The sequence below is a fragment of the Corapipo altera genome, unplaced genomic scaffold, assembly GCF_003945725.1.
Source record: "Corapipo altera isolate COAL_440 unplaced genomic scaffold, ASM394572v1 119, whole genome shotgun sequence".
Classification (NCBI taxonomy): domain Eukaryota; kingdom Metazoa; phylum Chordata; class Aves; order Passeriformes; family Pipridae; genus Corapipo; species Corapipo altera.
Window position 1 is genome coordinate 307,830 of NW_020884985.1, and position 23,964 is coordinate 331,793.

General features: G+C 38.0%; 1 protein-coding gene across 3 annotated transcripts in view; it reads right to left on the reverse strand.

Moving 5' to 3' along the window:
- The window catches only part of DENND1B (DENN domain containing 1B), a 157,429-nt gene that overhangs the window by 132,829 nt on the left and 636 nt on the right, over positions 1–23,964 (reverse strand). For all 3 annotated transcript variants that reach the window (XM_027666103.1, XM_027666102.1, XM_027666104.1), the window contains exon 2: positions 21,789–21,853. In XM_027666103.1, the coding sequence (XP_027521904.1) occupies positions 21,789–21,853 (65 nt within the window). The remainder of the gene's footprint in view (positions 1–21,788; positions 21,854–23,964) is intronic.

Sequence of the window (23,964 nt, forward strand, 5' to 3'; positions counted from 1 at the left end):
GCTTCCCCCCAAGGGCAAAAACATCAGATGATTATTCATACTGTAAGCTGCCCACTGAAAAAATTGCAAAATTAACCCATTAACAGCAAGGCAAAGAGACTATAATGGGTTCTTCATCTTACTTTCACTTAATAGCTATAGAAATCACCTGCTCAGGTAATTCCAGCAACAGCCACAGTTATAAGTCTTTAATTTAAAATTTATTTAATAAACAACTCTGCATGTTGAACAAGCTCTCCATTAAAACACTGTATTTTGAAATCAGCAAACCAATAGAGTTTCTAAGGAATACAAGAAGAATTAAGCCTTTTTTGTCTCATCAGAAGATGTGTCAGATCATGGAAGTACACTCAGTACCACCCTTCTGAGGAATTTACCCCTAAAATACTTAAAAATAAGAAAGATGGATGTCTATGAAATGGAGAAACGAAGGATTAAGCTCAGTCAAGGGTCAGAGGAAACTGTGCTATTTCCAAGCAGAAATAAAATCAAGCATGTACCAAAATACATGTCCTCAAGTGCTGAGAGGCCCTGCCACTGGTTGGCTGAGGAATGCTGCTGGTTCATGATCACTTCTCTTAATGCAAGAGGCCTAAAGCTGTCCAGGTCATAAGCAAATGTTTGAAGATGTTACATGTGAAGAGAGTCAACAACAAAGCCTAGCTTTAATCCCTTTGTGTGATGCAGGAAGAGGAATTTACCTCATATCTAAAACACATCTATGTCCAGTGAAGTATAAAACTTCCAAATGTGCACAAGCAAGGCATTATGTCTTCTTTGCTTTTCTGCATGCTGGGAGAGACCAGGAGGGAGCTGAGTAGTGCTTCTTATGGGCTGGATGTAGTGAAGCACAAGGAATGGTTGTATGCCAAGCAGGGAGCTGAGCTTTAACACACCAAGTGTATTAATCACTCCAAATGGGTGGACCTGGGAATATGGGAGGCTTAACTATTAGTTAACATAACTTCCATCATTTCTAATTGGATTGTGACTAAATTCCTAGCACTGATAATACCGAAATGAGATCAGAGGGGAAAGCCTCCATATTCCCTTTGCACAAAGATTGGAAACAGCTCTCCCCTGCTGTTGTACAATAGCACTGACCACCCAAAGATCTATGGCTTTAGCTAAGAGACGCATCTTACTGCCTGTTGAACCATTGTGAGGACATTATTACTCTGATGCTTCCTTACAAACTTAAAAAAACCAGCCCAGAAACAGTGGAAACAGTTAAAAGCCAAATGCTAAATTATGTTAATCGATGCAAAGGAAGGTTGGAATAAAAAACTGTAATAGCAAAAGGACCTGATATGGGCTGGGGAGGAAGAGAGGAGACTACCTGTGTTTTTAAGGGTTGCTGAAAGATTAAATTTTCATTTGGTGATCTCTTTATCAAGCACTTAAGCGAGAACCATGCAAGCTCCAAACTCTGTAGCAATGCACGGCCAAGCCAGAGCACATCTTCAGACTCCCTTGAAGCCCATCAGAACTCCGGTAACCATTCCTGACACTCATTTGCTTGACCCATTTCTGATAAACAAAGAATGGAGTACTCGAAGTATTTTTCCCCCTTGTTCGTCCCATTCTTCGCTAGTCTCTTGTTTTGTGGTCAGAGGTTAAACTGCTGACCTCTCACCTTCAAGGCAAGTTTTTCCCCCCTTCCATAAAAGGTTTTTCACAGTGTGCAGCATTCGGATTAGCCCCTATCCTCCCGAACAAAAGCTATGCCTTTGTACCACTGGTTTGGGCATGGAGTCCGTACATCAGAGGAAGCTGCTCCTACTTACCATTCACAATAACTATATTGTGAGGCCCCTCTAACGCCTCGTCTCTCAGTGTCTAGACTTTCACCCAACCAGCCAGCAAAAAGAAAATCCTGTAAAGCACTCAACTGAAAATTAACTATGGTATCCTGTTGTGAACCTGATGAAGACGTTATTTGAACATACGGTAAAACTTTCCATTGTTTAACATAAAGATAAGAGAAAAAACTTTTAAAGCCCTGAGGTTTAAATAGTCATAGGGATCAATTCATTCATGGGTCAGTAAATGCATTTTATCAGCAAGCAGCAATTGCTTATGTGTGTCTTTAAAATAATACACAGATTATTAAATTATACTCGAGCACCTAGCATTTTGGATATTTGCACAGCCTAATTTTATACTCACTGTAGATACACTAAGGTAGAGCTCAAGACACAGAAAAAGAAGTGTATCTTTCAGAATTAACTGAAAGCATAACCGGAAGAGCGAGCAGTAGTGATGCTACCTTCAGCAACTAAAATAACAAAGTATGGCAACAGAAATGTTTTAAGGCTTCCCATATAAAACAAATGTAAGTGTTCAACATCACTTGTCATCAAAAAAGAAAAACTGGGCAAGAAAGGGTATCTACAAAGTTAGAGGGCAAATAAATCGGATTTTTCAGGGGGGAAAAAGAGCCCTAACAAAACAAAACCATAAAAACATTGCAGTGACTTGTATTTTGTTTCTGTGAAACACTTGAATTGCTGTAGCATAAATAATACATGCAAATAGTAAGAAAGTTTACTGAAGTGGACTAACATTAATAAAAATCTATTCTTTCATCTTGAGGAAAAAAAAAACACAAGTAGGCTGGGGGGGGAAAAACTCCACAGAACCAAAAAAAAAAAAAACCAAAATCTAGATCTGAGCAATATTTTAATGTTTGAATGAGCATATACTTTACTGAAAAGAATTATTGCAGAAAAATAGATGTTTGCATTCTTTGCAGAATTCTTACGGCCCCTTTTGAGTGTGTATTTAGAAAGAATTCCCAGGGCTATGTTAGGAGAATAAGCCACAGCTGAGGAAATGCATCTCTCTCATCAATTTCACCAATCTGTTTTGAAAAGAGAGCCAGAATGTCTCAAAATAAGAGGCAAACGAATTGCTCTCTGGCATAGGTTGATTGATTGGGGGAACATGAGGGGGTGTGCTTGGTTTTTTTGGGGGGTTGTTTGGTTTTTTTAAAGTGTGTTTTGTGCTGAAACAAGAAAGTGTGAAATCATCCTTGTCATAACAGGAAAAACAAAACAACAACGTTTATCCCTTACCAGCCACCCTACAGAGCCTGCTCATGGCAGCAGCATGCAGAAAGCAACAGGATTTCAGAACCTAGACAAAAGCACAACTGTAACTGCAACAACCCAGGATGGGCCCAACATCAACCCAATTTTCTCAACAGGTTGCATTTGCAAAGGAGACAGAAATCAGGAGATAACCTCTGTCTTCATGGAATATCAGACATCAGGCACATGCCACCGTCTCCCTCTGCCACACAGAACAGAACAGTCATGGTTCGGAAGTATTTTAATGTTCATTGTAATGCCCTTTGGAAAAAAAAAAAAAAAAGCCCACACAGGATAGCTGCCAAACCTAGAGACTGCTGGGTATTAATCTCTTTAGCTATGAAAGTACTTAAGTCAACCTCTGATGTTTTAGGCTCTGTGATCTTTCCCAAGACTGCCTGGACTGCTTCCCAAGGAGCGATAGATGTACTCACACTGGAGTCACTGGCTGCAACACCTGCTGCACTGCCACAGGAGCACAAACACTCTCAGGCTTTTACTGAACTACTTTTTATTTGGAGTTATCATATCTAAACCCCATCAAGTTATCACTACTCTACAGAAGTGATACAAAAAAATAGTAATAATGGCATTTACCATACTTAAATTGGAAAGGAAAATGATTGCTTTTTACACCACTGATCAGATACGCTTCTGCTCCGTGTCCACTGCAATCCACCCTCTCCACAGAAAAGGCCTTGTTGGTGTGAGACAGCACATTCTGAAGCTGAGCAGTGCTACACAGCAACCTAAGCCAGCACCCCAAAACAATGCAGCTGCCACAGAAGGAAAACAACAGAGGATCTAATACTATAATCCTGTTTATGGTACCAAAGAACTTGCTTAGTTATTGACTGAGAACAATTCAACAAGATGCACGTTTTCACACAGACGTAGGCCTGTCTGAGAGGATATATAAAAACTGATTTCAGATAGACAAAATGTCTGAGAAGGAACGAATACAGAGCATTAACTCAAGAGCATGATAATAGAAATTGATTTATTTTCTTATGATTCATTATAATTCTTAGTTATACCAAAAGTTACTGAGAAGAAACAAAAATAACACAGGAGACTTAAAAATCAGAGCACGTTGATATTCTCCCTGTACCTTCTACAGAAATTCATAACACAACAACACCTTGGACCACCCTCTCCTCAAAAACCAAAAAAGACAGAGAAGAATATAAAAGAATATATCACAGGTATGGAAAAGTACCTAGTCATGGGCAGGTTCAACAAATTACACGTTCAGGTGAGAGATGCAGCTGGACGGCAGGGAGAATAAAAGATCACCTGTGGCACAAGTGAAGGTGAAAAGGAAATAAATAATCCCTATTTCTTGTAATAAAAAACCTATAATCCACATGAATCAACAGTAGCATGTTTAAAACAAAGAGAAGGAAACTCTGCTCACAAACTCTGTACCACAGCCATGGACAGGATCTCTCCAGGCCGCTGCAGAGGCCAAGGGTATAAAGGGAGCTCAAAACCAAGCATGCTTGAACACCATGGGCCCATGTTTCACTAAAAGAAAAAAAATGTCAGTTTTCACCAGCTTCCAAATCCAGGCAAAACACGGGTACCCATGCTGGAGAAAGGATGTTGACATCCAGCAAGGCAGTTTTTGGGCAGCAGTGACACACAGCACACTGTGCTGGTGCCCACCACCACCAGCTACTGCAAAGAGGTAGAGGAATGAATTCCTGTAAAACCTCCTCACAGTTTTTCTTCTCTGTCTAGAAGGTTAGAATCTGAATTTTTACACATTTTCCATTTTTCTTTCAGTTATAAATACAAGAACAGAGTCTCATTAGGACACAACTGCAGGGAGCAGGTGCCGGGGCAACCCTCCAAACCTTCCCCTAGCCAGGCCAATCCCCTTTCAACCCACAATGAGGAAGGATAGAGCAGTTTTCACACACACAAAAGGGAGGCCTGTTGCTTTTGGAGACCACTAGAAATGGGTAATAGTTTAGTTTTGGATCCAAGCAGGAAAGAAGTGCAGGAAAAGATTTGTATTTTAGACTGGGGGTTCAGGTGTTTTATTCCACACAGGCAGCCTTATTTTCACAGACTGCACACTGAGCTCCCTGCAGCAACATCAGACCTATTTTAAGCTGTCAGATCTGGAAAGAAGAGTTTAGCAGATCTCAGGAGACATTTTCTGAATACTTCAGTCAGCTTCTGCCATGCTGAATTGCAACACGTGCCATGGCTGGTTTTATTAGCCAACGTTTTACCAGTTATGTGAAAGAGGACATGCGCCTTCATATGGAGATCATTTATGCATTGAACATAAAGAAATGCACAGGTAACTCATCTGCAATAAGTAAAATCCCAGAATTTTTACCTGTCCTCATGATGAGAAGCAACATCTTTTGTACAGAACTTCTGTAAGATGAATTTTTAAACACAGAAGTCTAATTTAAGAATACATTTCTGTTGTTCTTCAAATTACAGAGCATCTCCTCAACAAAAGGCCTCAGTCACAACTTCATCCCACGTACACTTGCACGCAAAATTAAACCCAAAAAACAAAACGACAGCAAAACAAGGAACCAAATGCACTTTGATAAGGGGATACTCCATTAAGCTACTCAGCAAGATACTGAAATCTCATCTCTGATGTGCCAAGAAAAATTGCTTTTATAGACAGTTATAAACCAAACACACCAAACACACATTTAAGAATCACCCTGCATAGGTGATTCTTGTTTGACCTTTGTCCTCATCATCATCTATATGCTATTGTTTACCATCTTGTTCTTTCTTACACTTGGAGACAAAATTATTTAAATTGTTTCTCATTCTTGGCTTTCAAGGATGTAACCAAATGAACATCTAACAATTATGCAATATGAACCATTCTAGAAGCAGCACGTGAAAAAAAATAAACTACACACAAATGTACATCTAACTCCCCTCTTAGCACCAACAGATACACCAAGAATTACTTGCCTACCATCTTCAGTCATATTAATCTCAATTATTCAGCTATTAAAACTCCTTCAAAAGAGGGGAGTTATAGTTCTACACATACAAAAGTTTTTAAGCCACGGTACAGCGCATGAGTCATTTCAAGTACCACAAAGCCCTGAAGCTAAGTTTAAGAAAAAGGTTACTGATTATAATCCTCCAGCAACACTTGAAAACTACTTAGGAGAATTCTGACTACAAAGTGTTCATTTTTCCCCAAAAAAGGTTCTAATAAATGCTAAGTGAATACGCCACTTATTTGTTTTGCTTTTGGAATGAAACTCTACAGTAGTTTTTAAAAAACAAAACAAAAAAACAAACATGAACTTTACTGTTTCTTATTTCTTTGCTAAGTATAAAGAAAGGCCTTGGCAATATAAAGGAAGCGTAGCAGATACATCCATTTTTACAGTTCTTTAAAATATTGATGTATTTTCAAATCTGTTTTCCATAGAAAGCAATACTGATCTGCTATTAACAGAAGCAAAAATCAGATGCCCTGGAACGCTAAAAACTCCTTAGGAATGTGGTAAGATTTCCAGCCTGAACTGAAGCAGACTCATAGTCTACTTCACTACTCTCTGCATATTGCTTTTATTGAGCAAAAAGAAAGAAATCAAATGAACTCTCTTATCTTAAATGTAACACATCTGTGCGGTACCTTGAACTCTGAGAACGGAGTTCAGCAAGATTCTCCCCTCTAAAAACAAAGACATGAAGAGTGATGCAACACAGAAGCACAATCCTAATCTGCTCCCTCCCTGAAGTCAGTCATTGGTCATGGGATTTGCTTTCCACGTTTCCTAGCTGCTCTCCACATGCCACAGGGAGCCCAGTAACAGGCACAGAGACACACTACCTTTGCTTGGCCTGCTTTCTCACCCAGGATGAGTTTAGAGAAGCAAAGCAACACTGGCACTGTCTTAGGAGGTGTCAGGAGTCCTTTCAGGATCTCCTGCTGTGAAGGACATCAAAAAAACAGGTGACAGATCACATCTCTCCCTCCCAAGGCATCCAAGCCCCTGCCAGTAAATACAGGAAGCAGAGTGGGTACCATTGTCACAAGAGCTATTCCCTGAACGGTGACAAGGCAGTAACCAAGAATATGTTTGATGAGCCCTGGGTAAAATGGCATGTAGTTCTTAAACTATTATTTTATTGATTTTCATGGATTAGGAGTGTCTTGAAATAACATCTTGCAAATGTGCTGTTGCATCAAGAAACACTTGCAATGTTTTAGTGAAATTTTTGGTAAACTTCCTTTTTGAATAAAGCCTAGAACAATTTTCTTTTTGAAGTTACAGGTCAGCAGGAAGTTTTAACTTTCACATAGATTTGCAGTTGAAGTGCTGCTGAGGTGCAAAGGTAAGAACAACACATACTCCTGTTTAATCTTTTTGAGAGCAGATATTACAGCACTTCCCTGAGGACACAATCACAGTCCCCTCATATTTCATAATAAAATAGCTTATAAAGAGACTTTTTTTATTTTTTCCTTTTTTTTTTTTAAGGTTTTCTATAGTTTAAATATATTTACCAGGTTATACAGCAAATCTCCTCCACTGTCTTACCCACCAAATTCAGATTATTTGAGGTGAAAGTGTTGCTTAACCATACACTTCATTCCCACTGGCTCCTACTTGAAGGGGAGTTCATCAAGATGCCTTAACTAGAGCCAAATACATTACTGATTAAGGTTTAGTCACCAATAAACAATCAAACAAAGGTCATTTTCTAATATTATAAAAATTATTTTTCAAAAGAATATTTATTTCAAGCACAAGAAAAGCTACCACTTAGGAAAGTTATGTAATTTCTCTATAATGCAATTATATCTCAATTTCCAGCACTGAGAACCACCACGTAGGTACCATCTTCTTTGTGGCAGTTCCAGGGTAGCTCATCCCCTCACTTTTACTTCAGTTACACCAACACAGTTTCTGGGCAGCCATGCAGTAACCGAGAGAGCTTTTGCTTTCTCCTAGCTGCCTGTGGAAAGACAGATTGCAGAAGAGAGGACAGCAACACTTACCATTACCACCAAAACAGCTATTACCAAGAAACACACTGTGCTCAGCATTAGTCAATCATTTCGAGCTTGAAGCATCTATTTCCTGGAAAACGCTATTCAAAGACCTGCTTTTTTTGCAGAACTTGCCTAATGGACACCTATTAGCAGTAAAGCTCATTGATGTGGCCCATAGCAATGCAGCACTCAGGCTTTCAGCCACACGATCCAGGCTTTTGTCACTTCCCTTCAAGGGTGACTGGTGCTTGCACTTCCTACTAATGCAGAGTAAGTATTATACCTTCCTGGAACCATTTTTTCCCCCAGTCTTGCTGAAGCTCAACATTAGCAAAATCCAACAGGGTTTAAGGATTATGTCTGGCCCTTACAATGTGGGAGTTTCTTCATCCTTGTCCCTTAGTGCTGCTAAATCAAAAGAAAACATAAACCTCACACATGTAAAGGAGGAAGCACAGACAATAACAGGACATTCAAAAGAAAAAAGAAAAAAAATGCCAGTTAGCTCTGTAAACATATTCCAAAGCTGAAAGATTTTTGTATCCTGTTAATAACTACTGAGCTACCCAGCCACAAGTCAGGAAGATATTTCATCTATTGTTTATAAAATGCTTTTCTTTGTTGACTTATCACGATTCAAAACCAGACTTGGTTGGTATCCTGTATGACACTGCGTTTTGTACCAGCTTATCTTTCGTGTATGTGATCAGTTTTCTGGGCATAGATATTTCTAGAGGGGAGGAATTGCAGTTCATTGTACCTAAAGCAGATTTTATCCACCCATCTGTGCATTCTATCAATGCCCCTAACTTCTAACATGGCTACACATGAAAGAGAATTCTTGCTTCACTTGCTCACATATTTTATTTGAAGACAATTAAAAATCATATTAGAATGTCTAAGAATTTCAGATTAGAGAAGTCAATTAGCATATCTCAACAAAACACCATTTTCCAATGCCACTCTATAGTAAACATTTTCTTAAAAATAACCTAATGAAGTTGAAAACACCGATTTCAAATTCATCTCTCTCAGTCATTGCTGTTCAAAGTAGATCTCCCAGATCTGCCTCTGCCTCACCCTGCATATTTGCAATACTCACATTATTCCAGTACATCTAGTTGATACCCTGTAAACAAAAACCTACAGAAATGTTGATGAACCACATATGAACATGGTGCAGTATTTAAACTTCAGAACTACTGATTTATATTTCAAATGTGGTTTCTTTGGTTACTAAAACATAATATTTTCTTGTCATTGATCAGTATTGCCATACACTATCATTACTTTTTGGTTTACATATCTAATATTCCTATTAAATAGAATAATTGAATATATACTGTTGAGACTTAAAAAGAAAAAATTGGGGTTCTGGAACATCAAAGAACAGAAAAGCACTTCCTGTAACAATTGTTTCAACATTTGTCTCAGATTAGGCAATTTGTATCTGTTTCATGCTTTGCATTGTGTTTGACCCACAAGCACACAACTACTGTATTAGCTGCTATGGTAAGTAATATATACTGTTCTACATATCCAAAGCAACACTAACAAAAACCAAACCAAAACAAAGAAAGAAAACACCAAACCCACTTTGATCTCTTTGCATACAGAACGCTTTGAAACATCACTTTGTTTGCAACTATTGTTTATGTTGTTCTGGTACTTTCTGTCCTAGCAAGACTTTTTGTGTTGCTCACTGAAAGATGAATATTTCAAGATGTGCTGACAATTAAAACATACTGGTCACGCTTAGATGAATAATTTCTAGTGTTAAAATACACAGAGGCAGAACTCCAGTAGCAGAAGTACTCCAGTAGCATATGTCAGAATCAAGCTTCCCTGTTATATTAGGATAAAAGAAGGAGCGTACATGATGAGACACAAAACGAACAATCCTCTTTAATCAGATTATAAACTCCCATTTTGTTTGTAAGACACAATGTGAGCAATTCTGATTTGGCTCCATACACAGCCCAGTCATGTTCTCAGCACAAATCCAGAACTGCATATACTAATGGTATACATTTACTTTACATATATGGTTTTAAATCCATATTACAATACGAGTATAATGAAGCCTCTGCAACTGTTGTAAGTTTAACTGATTTCATTAATTCATGATTTTTATTAAAGTCATTCATGATGATGTGAACGGGTGAATGTATGGATCACTCTGCAATCCCAGACCACTACTTACTAAAGTGACTGCATACACAGACAAATTTTTATCTTCAGTACTTCTGACTCCTTTAGATAGGTTATTGAATATTTTTAAACTTGGACAGTGCATGAAGTATAGCTACTGTTCACCAGAAAGCTAAAATTTCTACTGGGTGCTCTTTTTGCAGAGAACATCTGCATTGTCATTTTCACACAGATTACCATATGGAGTATTTTCCAGTTCACGAGAGTCAAGCAACCATAGAAAGTCTCTCCAACCAAAATACCCAGTTAGGAGAAGCCACACAGATGGGTTCTGTGAGAGCAAATGCTGCTACCAACAAGTTTTCTGGGAAATGCAGAGAAAAGCAGTGTTTCAGAGCTGAGAGACATTTAGTCCTACTTTAGGAGAGTCAGGCAAACCTACAGATTGAAGTAATTTAGGGCTAAAAGCAATTTTTTCTCTTTTTAGAGCTTAAAGCATGTTGCAGTTTCAGATCTTTCTCATTTCTTTAAAATGCATGAAGCAGATCACATATGAGCAGACCGAGTTCATGTCCCCCAGCACTTAGAGAGCAAGTGCTCAGGAATTTCCCCATCCTCATGGATCTACTGGCTTCAAGAGCTCTGCTGACCACAGTCAACACAATTTTTATTTCCAACCTTCATCCTATTTCCCTTTTAGTTTAATTTATTTTTATTATTGTTTGATCTGGTTTACTCTGTCCTTCATGATTTTCCCCAATAGCAGGAGCTCAAAGGATTCTGCTTTGTTCACTGCTGAAAATACAATGCAAATTCCCTCCAAGGATTGCAAAGCCTGACAAGTATTCTCAATGACAGTTTGCTGTATCTGTCACCGTCCAGTAACGTCACACAAAGTTGTTTATTTAAAAAGAAGAGAGTCACCATCACTAGTTACCAGAGAATTTAAGGCAGGCTTTAATATATTATGGTTTTTATAGACAGTGAAAAACATTTTCAGTCAGGTACTTGAAAGGCAGTCATCTCAAGCTTTTTTTTTTTTGTCACAACCAGAATGCAAAAGAATATATTTCAAATCATTCTTTGTAAAATACAGCATTTTATATCAAGACTAAGAAAGAAAATTCCCTATAAATTGCTTACTTACTAATTACATATGCTAGTTCTACCTTTTTTTTTTCCCCCTGGTTGACACTTTTATAAGCATTTTTAGACTAGAACTTGCAAGATGCTAGAGGGTTCCAACCCCAAGTTGATGCAGATGCCAACACATACCTACATTGCATAGGACATGCCCATTTCCAGAAACTAAAATGGGTTTACTCAGATGCACCAATTAAAAGTGCCTGATTGAAACTGCGACTGAATTCTCAGAACCTCACCTAACTCAGTTTTGGTGCCAGAAAGCTTTACTTGTCCTGGCACAGAATCACTGACATCACAGCCACCTCTGAGGCAACAGCAAAAGTTCATTAGCTTCAGCTAAAGAGGCAGGAAATTCATCTGCCACTAAAAAACTAAAGTTCTTTTCAATCTGGGAGTATTCTTAGCAGGGAAGAGTTACCTAGAGTATGAACACCAGCAAAAGTGCTTGCTGGACACAAAGTCTATGAGAATTTCCTATGTCATGTCACAATATCATTAACTATTTTCAGTTCTATGAGTTACTGCAGGATACCAATCTGGCATAAATGTGGTCTTTAGACAGAATTTTATTTATATAAAATGAAAACTTTATCTCCAAATCTGCAATACCTGAAAGTGACCATAGGTGACAGGGATTTAACTTTGAGTATTTGGGTTTTTTCTTAAGAGCTAAATTCTGCCATATGAACAGAAAATTTAAAGGCACCAGCAAAGTTGTTGAACTGTTTCCTCAAAAATAAGAGTTTAACATAACCCAAAAACAATTCCAACACAAAGCCATCAAGCAGACAGCAGGACAGAGTAAGGCCATACCTACTTGTCTCCAGTTTCCTCAGTTGGCAATACATTTTTTTTAACAAATCCAAAATACTTGAAATTAACACTCAGAAATGAAAACAGCCCATGCTATATTGCATAGCATGAAAATCCTATTGGTTCCTCCTTATCTGTCCTTCATAAGAAACTTTTCCTGTCAGCTCCAGAGGCAGCCCCGCCAGCTGAATAGTGAGTGTGCCCGTGGAGCAAGCCTGGGAAGGATGTTTACCTCACATGCTTTTAGCAGTGCCAGCTATTTGAAGTGAAACACAAACAGCAAACATACCCAACTTAGGAGCTAAAAGACCTCCAAAAGTTAGGAAGAGGATGCATAAATGATCAGCTCTTGCTAGCAAGACTAAGTTGCAATAACTGTTTCCCTCTTGTCACTCTAAAGGTACAGTGATTTCACTCCATTATTGCAAGCTTGTGACAGACCTCCAGGTAAGTTTACAATCATCACACAGTCCTTGTCTTTTATGTCTGTGTTGCTACATTTTCTCATTTTGCATGTAAACAGAACACAGACACATTCACTCTAGCACAAAACAGTCTTTTACATTTTTTTTGAATACTGCATCTTAACGTGAGGATATAAAAATTATCGTCATTCTGTAATAACCCCATTCTTGGAAACACCTGCCTTAAAATGTTAAGGTTTTCTTTGTAACTTCTGAGGGAAATGATGCCGTGCCTTATAATCACTATCGGTATGGCTTCTCTGTGTCAAGTGCAACTATCTCAACACAATTCAATTCAACATTTGGCAGCCAGTATTTAAATACTAAGACACCAGATTTTTGCATTCAGCTTCTCCTGCAACAGAGCAAAAGAACTGCCTCCTCCCAAAAGCAAACACTTGACTCCATCTATACAATGACACCACAGCTTTACAACATTTGTATGCATTTTAATACAGGTTCAAGTGGCACAACAAATAAAACTCCCTTTAAAGTCAGATGAATAGGAAGTATTTTGTTGCTCTTTATTATTCTGAGTTTAAGGAAAAATGCAATGGTAAGCCATTTATAGCAAAATACCTTGGTTATGGCAATTATGCCTCTATGATAATCAAACTTGCCATTAACTAAAAACTTCATAAAATATGTTCCAGAGAAAACACAGAAACACTAACCAATATGTACTTTTCAGACACAAGTTTTTAATTTTAGGTTGGTTTTAATCTACATCTGAATACCCATTCAAATGTGTAAAGAAACCAGATCCAGGAAACATAATCTAAGGGTGTTGTTCAAGCCTTGTTTCTAATTAAGGATTTAATACTTGGACAGTACCTTCCAAACAAGGATTGAGAATTTTGCAAAGGAAAACAGTATGACTGTAAACTGCTGCCTTGGCTTTCCCATCTCAGGAAGTGCAGATACCACACCCAAAATCTTGTTGAGGTCTTTTTTCTTTACTTCTGCTTTTTCTCTTCTTTTTTCCATATAAAGTTCAGTGTTAAGTTTTAATCCGTTCTTCTAAACCAGATTCACAAAATATAAGAAGTCTTTCTCCACACAAATTGCTCAGTTCTAAACATAAAACCTACAGTTCTCCAAGATACATGGAAAAATCCTAAAGATGAATAGAAGTTAATGTTTTCAGCATTTTAATACTTCATCTGTCAGTCACATAGAACTTTCCATCCTAAGTATGTACCTGTAAATATCATGGAGTTATCACATGTCAGCCTGCCATGAGAAATACAGATTCTTAACAGACTAGTTGCAAAACAGTGCTACAATCAAATTGCTCTTACTACACAAAATTATTTTAAGTAATAAAAGTAACACTTCACTTGGCTTCAGGGGTTTTTAAGCCCTTTGCGAACACTTATGTAACGCCTCCCTTTGTAGCCCAGATCATGTTTTATTTTATTTCAAAACAGAAGTATCTATTTCAACAGTTAGATGATGAGCATGCGCATCTACATGTCTCTGCCATTCCCCAGATAACATCATCAGTGGCAAAGGAAAAAGAAATAAAGACTATTTCTGTGAACCAGACAGGAAACCCTATACTTCAGCCTCTTCAAGTTAGTGGTAGAGAGAGAAGTGTCTTATGGCTTTGCAAACAAGCATTTTAAGGCTTAGAAGTTTAACCAGTTTTCAAAGTTTTTCCAGCAGATTTTAAATCCTCCATACATCAAAAAAAAAAAGCCATTAAACTATATATGAAGACAGTGAGCAGCATAACATACCCCATTAAAAAATGATAAACCTCTGTGTACGATAGGCTGTTGAGTGTGTGGGAGGGCCAAAGCATGCTGACATTAGCTTAGGAAAATATGCAAACTCTTAACACTTCTGAATGCAAGCAATTTAAAACCCACAAACTATCCCCCAGGCAGCCATCTCAAATAGTTAAGTACTAAAACGAAACTAAAATTAAATTTGAAAAAAGTACAGGAACGTCAGCTTTCATACTGATTAACTACACTACACAATACAGGTTGCTGGTTTCAGCTTTTATTTAGTTATTAATACTAGTATGTTAATTCTGCTCAATTTTACGCAAAATTCTTTTTATAGCAAGTTAATATTTGCACTGCTTAATTCCCTTTTAATTTCACTGCCCAAAACCAGATCACGCTGCTGAAACTGGCGTATGGCATTACATGAAAAAATGACACAGACAGGCAAGTGCCTGCAGGGGAATAACTCATCTCTACCAGCACTGATAGCACAACACCTGCCCCCACATTACTACAGTTGGAATCTCTGGAGTACAGCAGAGCCTGCCACTCCTCCCAGGACTGTCCTCTGGCTGCTGGGGAGTAGGGTCGTCCCTCCCCATCAAGGTCTCTTCTCCCTGGTAAAGAATGCAGGGGAGATAGGAGAAAGGGCTTCCTTGACCTATTTCTTCAGCAGCTCTCACCCCTTCCCCTCCTACACACACATATCTGCACCCACCTCCAAATTACACACACATCCAAGAATCTCTGTAGGTTGGTGGAAAAAAAAAAAAAAAAGATCTGTAGGAAAACAGACACTGAAAAGCAGCAATGTTTTCCTCCACAGTTTTGCATCTGTGGAGAAGCTGAAAGCTGGAGAGACTACACTCCACTTCTCAGTCTCTAATGAACGAAAGGAAAAGGTAAAAAGAATCAAAATGCCAATCTTTATCTTAGGTGCAAAATCACTGTTGTCTTAATTGGTTTTGTAGTTTGTAACTCTTCAACACCCACTCTTTGCTAGCAACAGTGCAAACACACAGAAGACATTTTTTCATACCCTAAAGGACTTTCCAATTAAATGCAAGAGATTTGAATATAATGAAAAGACTCATTTAGATACAACTGGAGGGTTTAAAGATTGTAATTTATTAAGGACTTACAGGTATGCTTGGTGCTCGTACACTCAGTCAAACTCTGGCTTATATTCCTCATTTTTGTCAAAAGTGGTGCACTACCTGCTTTACATACACTTCCTACTTTTGCCTTCAAAACTTTTACACAATCCTCAACAAAAGACTGTGAAATATTATTCTCCTAATAAATCAACCCTACAGAGAAACCAGGCTAGATTAAATGTCCTTTTCCAAGCTTTTTAGGTACCACCATTTGGAAACTTCAACAGGAAAAGCAAGAAACCATTACAGGGAAGTAGCAGTAACTTAAATAACAACATACGAGTTCATGAGTTAGGGCACAGGGGGATGTTAAGTTTAACGAAACTTTAGAAGAGTAGAAGGTTTAATTTTTTATACACAGTTACCTTAAAAATATAGAGTAATTAAAAAAATTAGAAAAACCTAATTTTCTGGGGGCCAGTACTTATTTAGTATCTTTCCAGGTAAAACCAACAGTGAAAAAGGTTGGCAGCATATAAAGACTACATCAAAAATTAAAAAAAAAAATCATGCCAACTTCGTCATGTATTACACTGATAGAATTATCTTTTTCATCAGGTTCAAGTGATGCTCTAAAAAAAAAAAATATGTACAGCAGAGGAAAGAAGTTGTCTTGATCAGCACGTTACACCCACCAGCTCAGAGTGTGCGGTTAACAAACAACTCTCTATAGTGAAGAAAAAACAAAATAAGAAAAACCAGTGCTTGCTCTGTCCACAATCCTGAGAGCAGCTTTGGAAGATTCTTAATCAAAATCTTACCAAAGCTAGACATGTTACCCTTGGACAAAACCACCAACTGTGCTAAACTTTTATTTTTTTCAGAATTTAGACCTTCCAGGAACCACAGATGTTATTACTATCTTATAGACCACAATCAAACCTTATACAAAGAATTCTGCATTTCTATACTAATTCTTGGACCTAACTGATATAGTTTTAAACTCCATCAATACACAAACTGGTTTTCATGGTTCTTCCTTGAAAATTTAATGAAAATAAGACTCTTTAGAAAAATAATTAAGAGATCACACATCACTAAGATTTATTATCATTCTGGCAGAGGCAAGATAAACTACAGGAGTGACTCAAGCAATTCAACACAATCTACTTAACACCTTCTCTGAAAATCACATTATCTAGCCCTAGAGCTACAGAAGGCTTCCTAGCATTTAAAGAGGAAATAGAGACAAAGCAATCAAATTTCAAGGGTTGTTCCAATAATTATCTTAGATTGAACAGAAAATGAACTGCTACTTTAAAGGGGTTTTCAAGTAAAACTTCAACAGTCAGGACTACAGCAGTCCTAGACCCAAACCACAACATTCAGTGGCTGACTTTTCTGGATCTACCTTGCACACTCCATGGAGCCTTTTTGTTGCTTTTTGTATGTGCTACAATCAAAGAAAACGAGGGTGTAGCAAACAGCACTCGCTTCACCACACACATTGAAACCAATCTGAGTCATCATCTTCTTGGGAAACCGTGGACAGAAATGCTGAAGACTTTATGCTCACAGAAGCTGTTGCACACTGCAACTACTGTTTGCTGCTATATTTGCATTGCCTTTTGCATCTGGCCTCTGCAACCCAGTTTTAACAGAATCAATATATAGGATACAAAGTTTATAGACTTGGTTAAATTACCAACTTCATCTTTGCACATATAACCAAAATCCAAAGTTCTGACTTATATGTGTTATGCACAAACTGTATATGCTTGCATAAGCATAGATACATAGATAAACACACACTCCTCACAAAGATTATAATGGCACTCTTAGTTTGGACATGTCCCATGTGGAAAACTTCCCAGAAATTCCATTTACTTTCCATGATAGAAGGATACAAATAGAAAAAAAAAGAAAAGAAAAAAAGAAGCTGCAGACTGCTTTGTTCAGACACTTCCTAGGCTCCAGCATATCTTACAGTGCCAGCCACAGTATAATTTTCAAAAGAGTGCCAGGAGAAGAGTAAAGTTGCTGTAGGTGCAGCTGTTGAGCAGTTCTGATGTAATAGCCTTATGTAAGGCCATGCATTCAGGACCAACTGTACCACTGCATTACTCCTGATACCCAGGAAGGGTGATTCAGCCCAAAGTGCAAAAAACTTGCATCTTTTCACTCTAAAGCTAAAGAGTAATTCTTGTCCTTAAAATAACACAACAGTTTTGATAATCTCTGTTATCAAGTTGTCCTCTGAGCCTGCAAGTGAAAATTTAATACTGAAGGTCTACTGCTGATGTTATATCGAGCACACATTTTTACTATTTCTTTTGTTTGCTTGTTCATTAAGGAGTAACACAGAAAAGAATTACGAAAATCTGCAACTGCCTGGAAGGCAATGTAAAACTTTTTGCTGTAAGGTGCTACTCACACTGCAAGCCAAATTCACAATTAATAAATACCAGGCTGTTAGAATAGCTTAGCACTTATCTCCCAGTCACTTAGCAAACTCGAGTGAACAGCAGTTATTTCATCTCAAAGTTTTGCGAGAATCAGGTCATGAATTCTCATAAGTAAAAGCTGTCGCATCAACTAGTTACTATGTTTCAACATATATAAATTGATGCTTACAATCTTCATCCCTGCAAAGGACTGGAAGTTTTGACATGGCAACAATCTGATTTTGGTCTTAAGGTTTTTCTCTCCTCTTTGGATATTTACTCTGAAAATACAGTAAGCAATATGTTCTAAACTGTTGAGGGAGTTATAAGAACATTTAAGTAGAGAATACCCCTTTTTCTCTCCTGCCCCAAAAATGAGAAAAGGGTTGGTAGCATTCTAGCAATGCTACTGTGCGCTCCTATAGTTTAGAACAGAGAGAAAGGAGACAGTAGTCCAAAGGATGACCTACTCAGTATTAATAAATTAATATTTAAGCATGCAAGCTACTCTTAAATAACGCACACACGAAAAAAAAAAAAAGAGGTATCCAATGGGAAACAAAATTTTGATCCAGCTATAAATAAATACATGTTAGCACAACTGAACCTGTAACCAATTCAGGAGCTACCTACTATGCATGACATGATAAATTCATATTAACCTACCTCTTTGTTTTCTACTCAATGTAAATACCTATGTTGAAAATTAGTGAAATGATTTAAGAACAAATTTCATAATACATATAAACTCTGCTGCGTTTCACGTATGTATGTATGTAGGTGGAAGAATCCTAGAACACTGTCAGACCTGAAAAACCAATATTCCTTGGGAGCTATGTTGTAATTAGAAAGTTATCTAAAAATACTTTTCCAAAGCATAGCAATTTTAACAGCAAAATTTTTTGTCATGTCACATTATTGCAGGCACACAGCATCCTCATAAAAATATCCTATTAAGAGTTACATGTGCAGCAGGGCTACCTCAAACGTTATTTGTTAGAGCAGTTATACACTGGCACAGGGAAATTAAAATGCAGGAGAATGCACACTAAGGCAAAGCTTGAGAAGAAAAAGCTTAAAGATACACAGGTCACATTAAGGTCTTCCTCTCTTCTAAGTCAGCTTCTCCTGCTGCTCACTCATGCAGGGAGATCATAATTTTGTGGCTGTGATATTTCCACGGCAACACTGGTGACAGTGATGTCACAAATTCAGCCCTGACACAGCTTCAGGATCAAGTACAAGGAGCAGATGGGACGCGAGGGAAAAAGCCCCTATTTAAACACAAATCTCTTTTATAAGAAAGAAAGAGGCATGAGCAAAGAAACAGGTAAATGGATCATGTTTTCAAGTATGATATATTCAAAAGATTATCCTAGCATGAAAATCTATTTAAAGGCAAGACCTACAATACAGGGTAACTGTCAAATTTGTTAGGCCTTATAATAAACCAACCTTGAAAGCTCCCTGTTTAGCATGACAAGCCTTGTGCTCCATTTCTAAAGTGGCAGTGAAACAATACACTTTTGCCCCTTGTGAATTTCCTTTAAATAACTTTAACATTCAGATATATTAATTTGATACATCACTGTGCTCATAATACCATATGTAAATATGATGTCAAGCCCTCAGTGGAGTGGGTTTGTTATCTGAATTAGATATGATATGAAAGACATTAAAACAAATCCCATATAGGTCATCAAGTACAACAGGACGGTAACCGGAATATTCAGCCAGCACTGACTGGTAAAAGGGCACTATACTTTTATGCTGATCTATGAACACATGCAAGAATCAACACAAGCTCCAGGCCAGCTGAAAGATACCTAAACCCCTTGCCTGTCACACACTCCAGACTCCAACACTACAGATATCAGACCTCCTTCCTATCTTTGGCCACCTCATGGACCAACAGCAACTGAGCCCACCTGGCACAGAAGGGATGGTGACAAGAAGTGGGGTAGCAGAGGATGCAACCACAATATAGTCCCAGATACAGTCTCCACACTGACTCAGGTCACAGTGCAAGGAAATACACAGACTTCTTAAAGATGCTGCTCTCCACAGACAACTGATAAACAGCAAAAATACCTACAGAGGGAGGCAGGGGAAGTGCCTACGACCAAAATTCAGGTGTAGGTCATTCGCAGAGCTGCAACAAAAAGTGGTTTCTTATAGCAGTAGAAGTGCAAAAATCAGAAGTCAAATAGGAGATAAAAGGAATTAAAAGGATTTAGAACCATGTTCTGATCACAGAAGAGAAAAATCCACATTTTTTGAATTTGAAGATGAAGAACCTGAAAGGATTAACAGTCTAGATCTCAGGAGGGAAAGGAAGAAAGGGAATAAAATCTGCAGGTTGAAACTGGGCCTAAGCCAAGATGTGAACAGGCCCCCAGGAAGGGATATTGGGCAGAGGGAGAGACCAAAAGCACAATGCAAGGAGGAACAGATCAGAAGTCAAGTAGCTAAGCAGGGTTCCCAGACACCATGTATGAAATCACTAAGGTAAAAAGTGCAAAAGGGAGAGAACAGAAGCAAAAATGTGCCATGATACAAACCACAACAATGATCAGAGTTCGGAAAACCCATCTGATTTGCCAGACTGTGACTGTATCAAAAGCAAATCACAAAAGCAGGCTGAGGGATTCTGGCTGGTCACAAAAAAAGTGAAGGTATCCAAGGACTGCGCCAGGTTCAAGATGTCATTTCACAACTAAATGAACAATCTTACAAAGAGAAGAGGAAAAATAAAGGGAGAAACTTGAACTATCAGTACAGGATAATATATAATACAACAGGTACAGAAAGTCTGTTAGGATTGTCAGGAAAAGACATAAAGAACTAGGTTTAGCTTCCACATTGTTGAAGCTTCAACAAAAATGGTTTTTGTAAACGTATTAGCCATGCTCCTATGACACCACTAACAAATGCTGCCTGAAATTAAAAAAAAAAAAAAAAAAAGAAAAAGAATAGTTTGAGGCTATAAACATCTACAGCCTTCTTCCTAGAGTAGTGAACTCCGGAAATAGCATCCATTAGCACAGTAGGATAAGAAATACACTCTATTTTAAGATGCAGTTTTTACAATTGTGATTAAGACACAGCTGTCACAGACTAATATGACTACAACACAACCCCAACAAGACTCCTCCTCTCCCTGGGCTTTTGTAAGGCCAACAACCTCAGATGAGAACATGAACCGAGTTCCCCCAGTGGACTTTGAAGAGGTCACTTTAATTTCAGTACTGCAAATCCCACCTTCTTTTTACCCAAGAGGAAAAAAAGCCTCTCTCAGACAACTCTTGGACTACTACATCTCTTTTACCACGTGTTTATAGAGACATGAAACTGACGGCTAATATAAGCTCAAGTCAGCACTCGTTGCTGTTTGTGTGGTGTATCAAGCCAAAGCAGCTGCCAAACATGAGCTACAAAGAAAGTCTCTTCCTATTGTTCAGAAAATAAGTTGTTTTCTCCCTATCACACTGATCAAAATTAATATTCCACTGATAGAAGTCAACTGTTCTGCTAAAATGAAATTTTAGACAAAACCAACCCTGTAAGACTTCCAAAGTACAGCAGATACAATTCAAGTTCAAACTTTACAAATATTTCTCTCAGAACAAAAATACTTTTACAATAGTCAAAACAAAAATATAACAGTAGAAACCCACAACAAGCACAGATTAATAGACTTAAAAAAAATAACCATTCACTTTCTAATACAATCTCAATACAACAGCAACTCAAAATATAAGCTAACACTACATCAGGATGCAAAATATTTTTTTCTAGCACTCATTTCTATAAATAAAAATCATAGGCATAATATATTACCTTCATTTTCAGAAGCTTGGCATTTTACTTTCAGTACCAAATCAAAGGTACGTTCTGGATTTTCCCTAGAAGAAGCAAACACAACCAATTAATCATACACATGTTTCAGATGTTTCTACTGTGTTATATCCTTTCCACTCTCTTTTATGGAATAAAATTAAAGTATCATTAAAACAAAATTAGAACCCAGATTAGTTCAAAGGAAGAACCAAAAAGTCACATTTAACTGTACAGTCTTTAGAAAGGAATAAGGAAGATAAACAAGCTAAACTGTGTGATTTATTTATGTGATACTGTGACTGCCTTATGGATCAAATAGCTTTCAAGTCTTCCATCATACCCCACTAAACAGTTGAGAAAAAAAGAGCTACTACAATCCTTATCAATCAATCAATCTGAAATGTATTAATAGAGTCACACACAGCCTTTTCTAAATGTATGTTTTATTTCTACTTAATAGGAACAGCCCATCATTTGACTTCCACTTTAATTCCACGACTTTAGCCACTATCCTTTAAATGCTTATGATTACCACCACAAGGCTGAGAATCACTGAGTTTACCTCTTTCACAAGACATTGATCATCAACTGGGACTTTAAAGGTATAATTCACTGAGTGAAAAAATATTAGTGCAGTTACCAGGGACGGTCACAACCCTGAGCAGGTCAGGAAGACAGAGCCTCCCTATCTGCAGCAGCCATCATGGGCAGCTTTGCGTGATGGCCAACGCCCCTTTTACCTCCCCAGTAAACACTCACCTGATAATAATAAACTGCATATGCTAATAGCAATTAACACTCAACCTAATCCTACACTGAATATTTATTAAAATAGTTTTAAATGCCACTACTACTATACCCCCTCAGCCTACCAAGCACACTGCTATTTATATTAAAAACAAGCGGTATAACCGCACCCATATCAATTATCTATTTAACCACATAAAAGGCTCACACATGAACTCCCTTCTTGCGTAATGCTCCCACTAAAGTCAGCTGGAGATTCAAGCAAATAGAAAAATCCAAGACTTGGTTCCAGGTCTCTAGAATGCTTCAAATAAAGCATAGAGCAAATGAACACACTGTTGTTTCTTCAAAGAAAGTTTTGAATGAAATCCAAAGGCTGAGCTGGGGAAAATTTCAGCTGTCACAAATTAATTGATTCAGTACATGCTTTCATTGACCTCAGCACCACCATCAACTGAGATACGTAATTATAGTCTAATTCAGGTTATGGAGACATAATCTGACCATATCACAATCTTTCCTTGCATTTTAAAGCATTTATTTGGGAAAATCCTGTATCTACTGATCCTGTCTGTAGGACATCAAATTCTGCTCTGAGTTACAACAGCCTAAATCCAGTATATTGGAGATTTACTCTGGTATTAAACTCTGTCCACTGTTCCTCTGACTGGTGAGCAGGTTCAGAATGAAACTGATAAGGCTGTGCTTTGTTGAGCTATCTAGAAAAGTGAACCACAAAAATCCTGCATTTAAAACAAATGACATCTCCCCATGATATTATTCTAGTTCAGGCATTGGGTTTATACTCTCAGGTTGGAGTCTTAATCTGAATCAGTTCAAGTGTTGCAAACACCAAATGAGTGCTTCTAATTCAACTCTTAGCTGAATTATGCTCATGAAAAAAAGCTCTTTGAAGTAACACTGCCTTCCGTCTTTCACTTTACTACTCTGAAACTGCTTTTGCAGAAAAATGCTTCTAAGTTTACTCTTCACATCCCACTGCGCTTAGAAGTGTCAAAAATGTGTCAAACTAATCTGAAAATTGTCAGACCGTCTCTCATTTCCTTCACAGCTCCCCACTGGCAGCCTGCTTATTCATCATGTATTGACACGGCGATGTTTGTCAATTTCCGAAACCCGAGTTAAATACCTTGTCACTTTCCAACCTGGGGAAGGGCAGGCGGCCGCTCCCGGTGGGCAGGCTGGACACCTAAAACCTCCCCTGCACCTGCCATACCACAATGGCAAAAAGGTGCTCTGTAAACACCATGGCCATAAACCAGAACACAAGAAGTTCCACCTCAACATGAGGAGGAATTTGCTTACGTTGAGAGTGGCGGAGCACTGGAACAGCTACCCAGATAGGTCGTGGAGTCTCCCTGTCTGGAGACATTCCAAACCCACCTGGACGCGTTCCTGTGTCACCTGC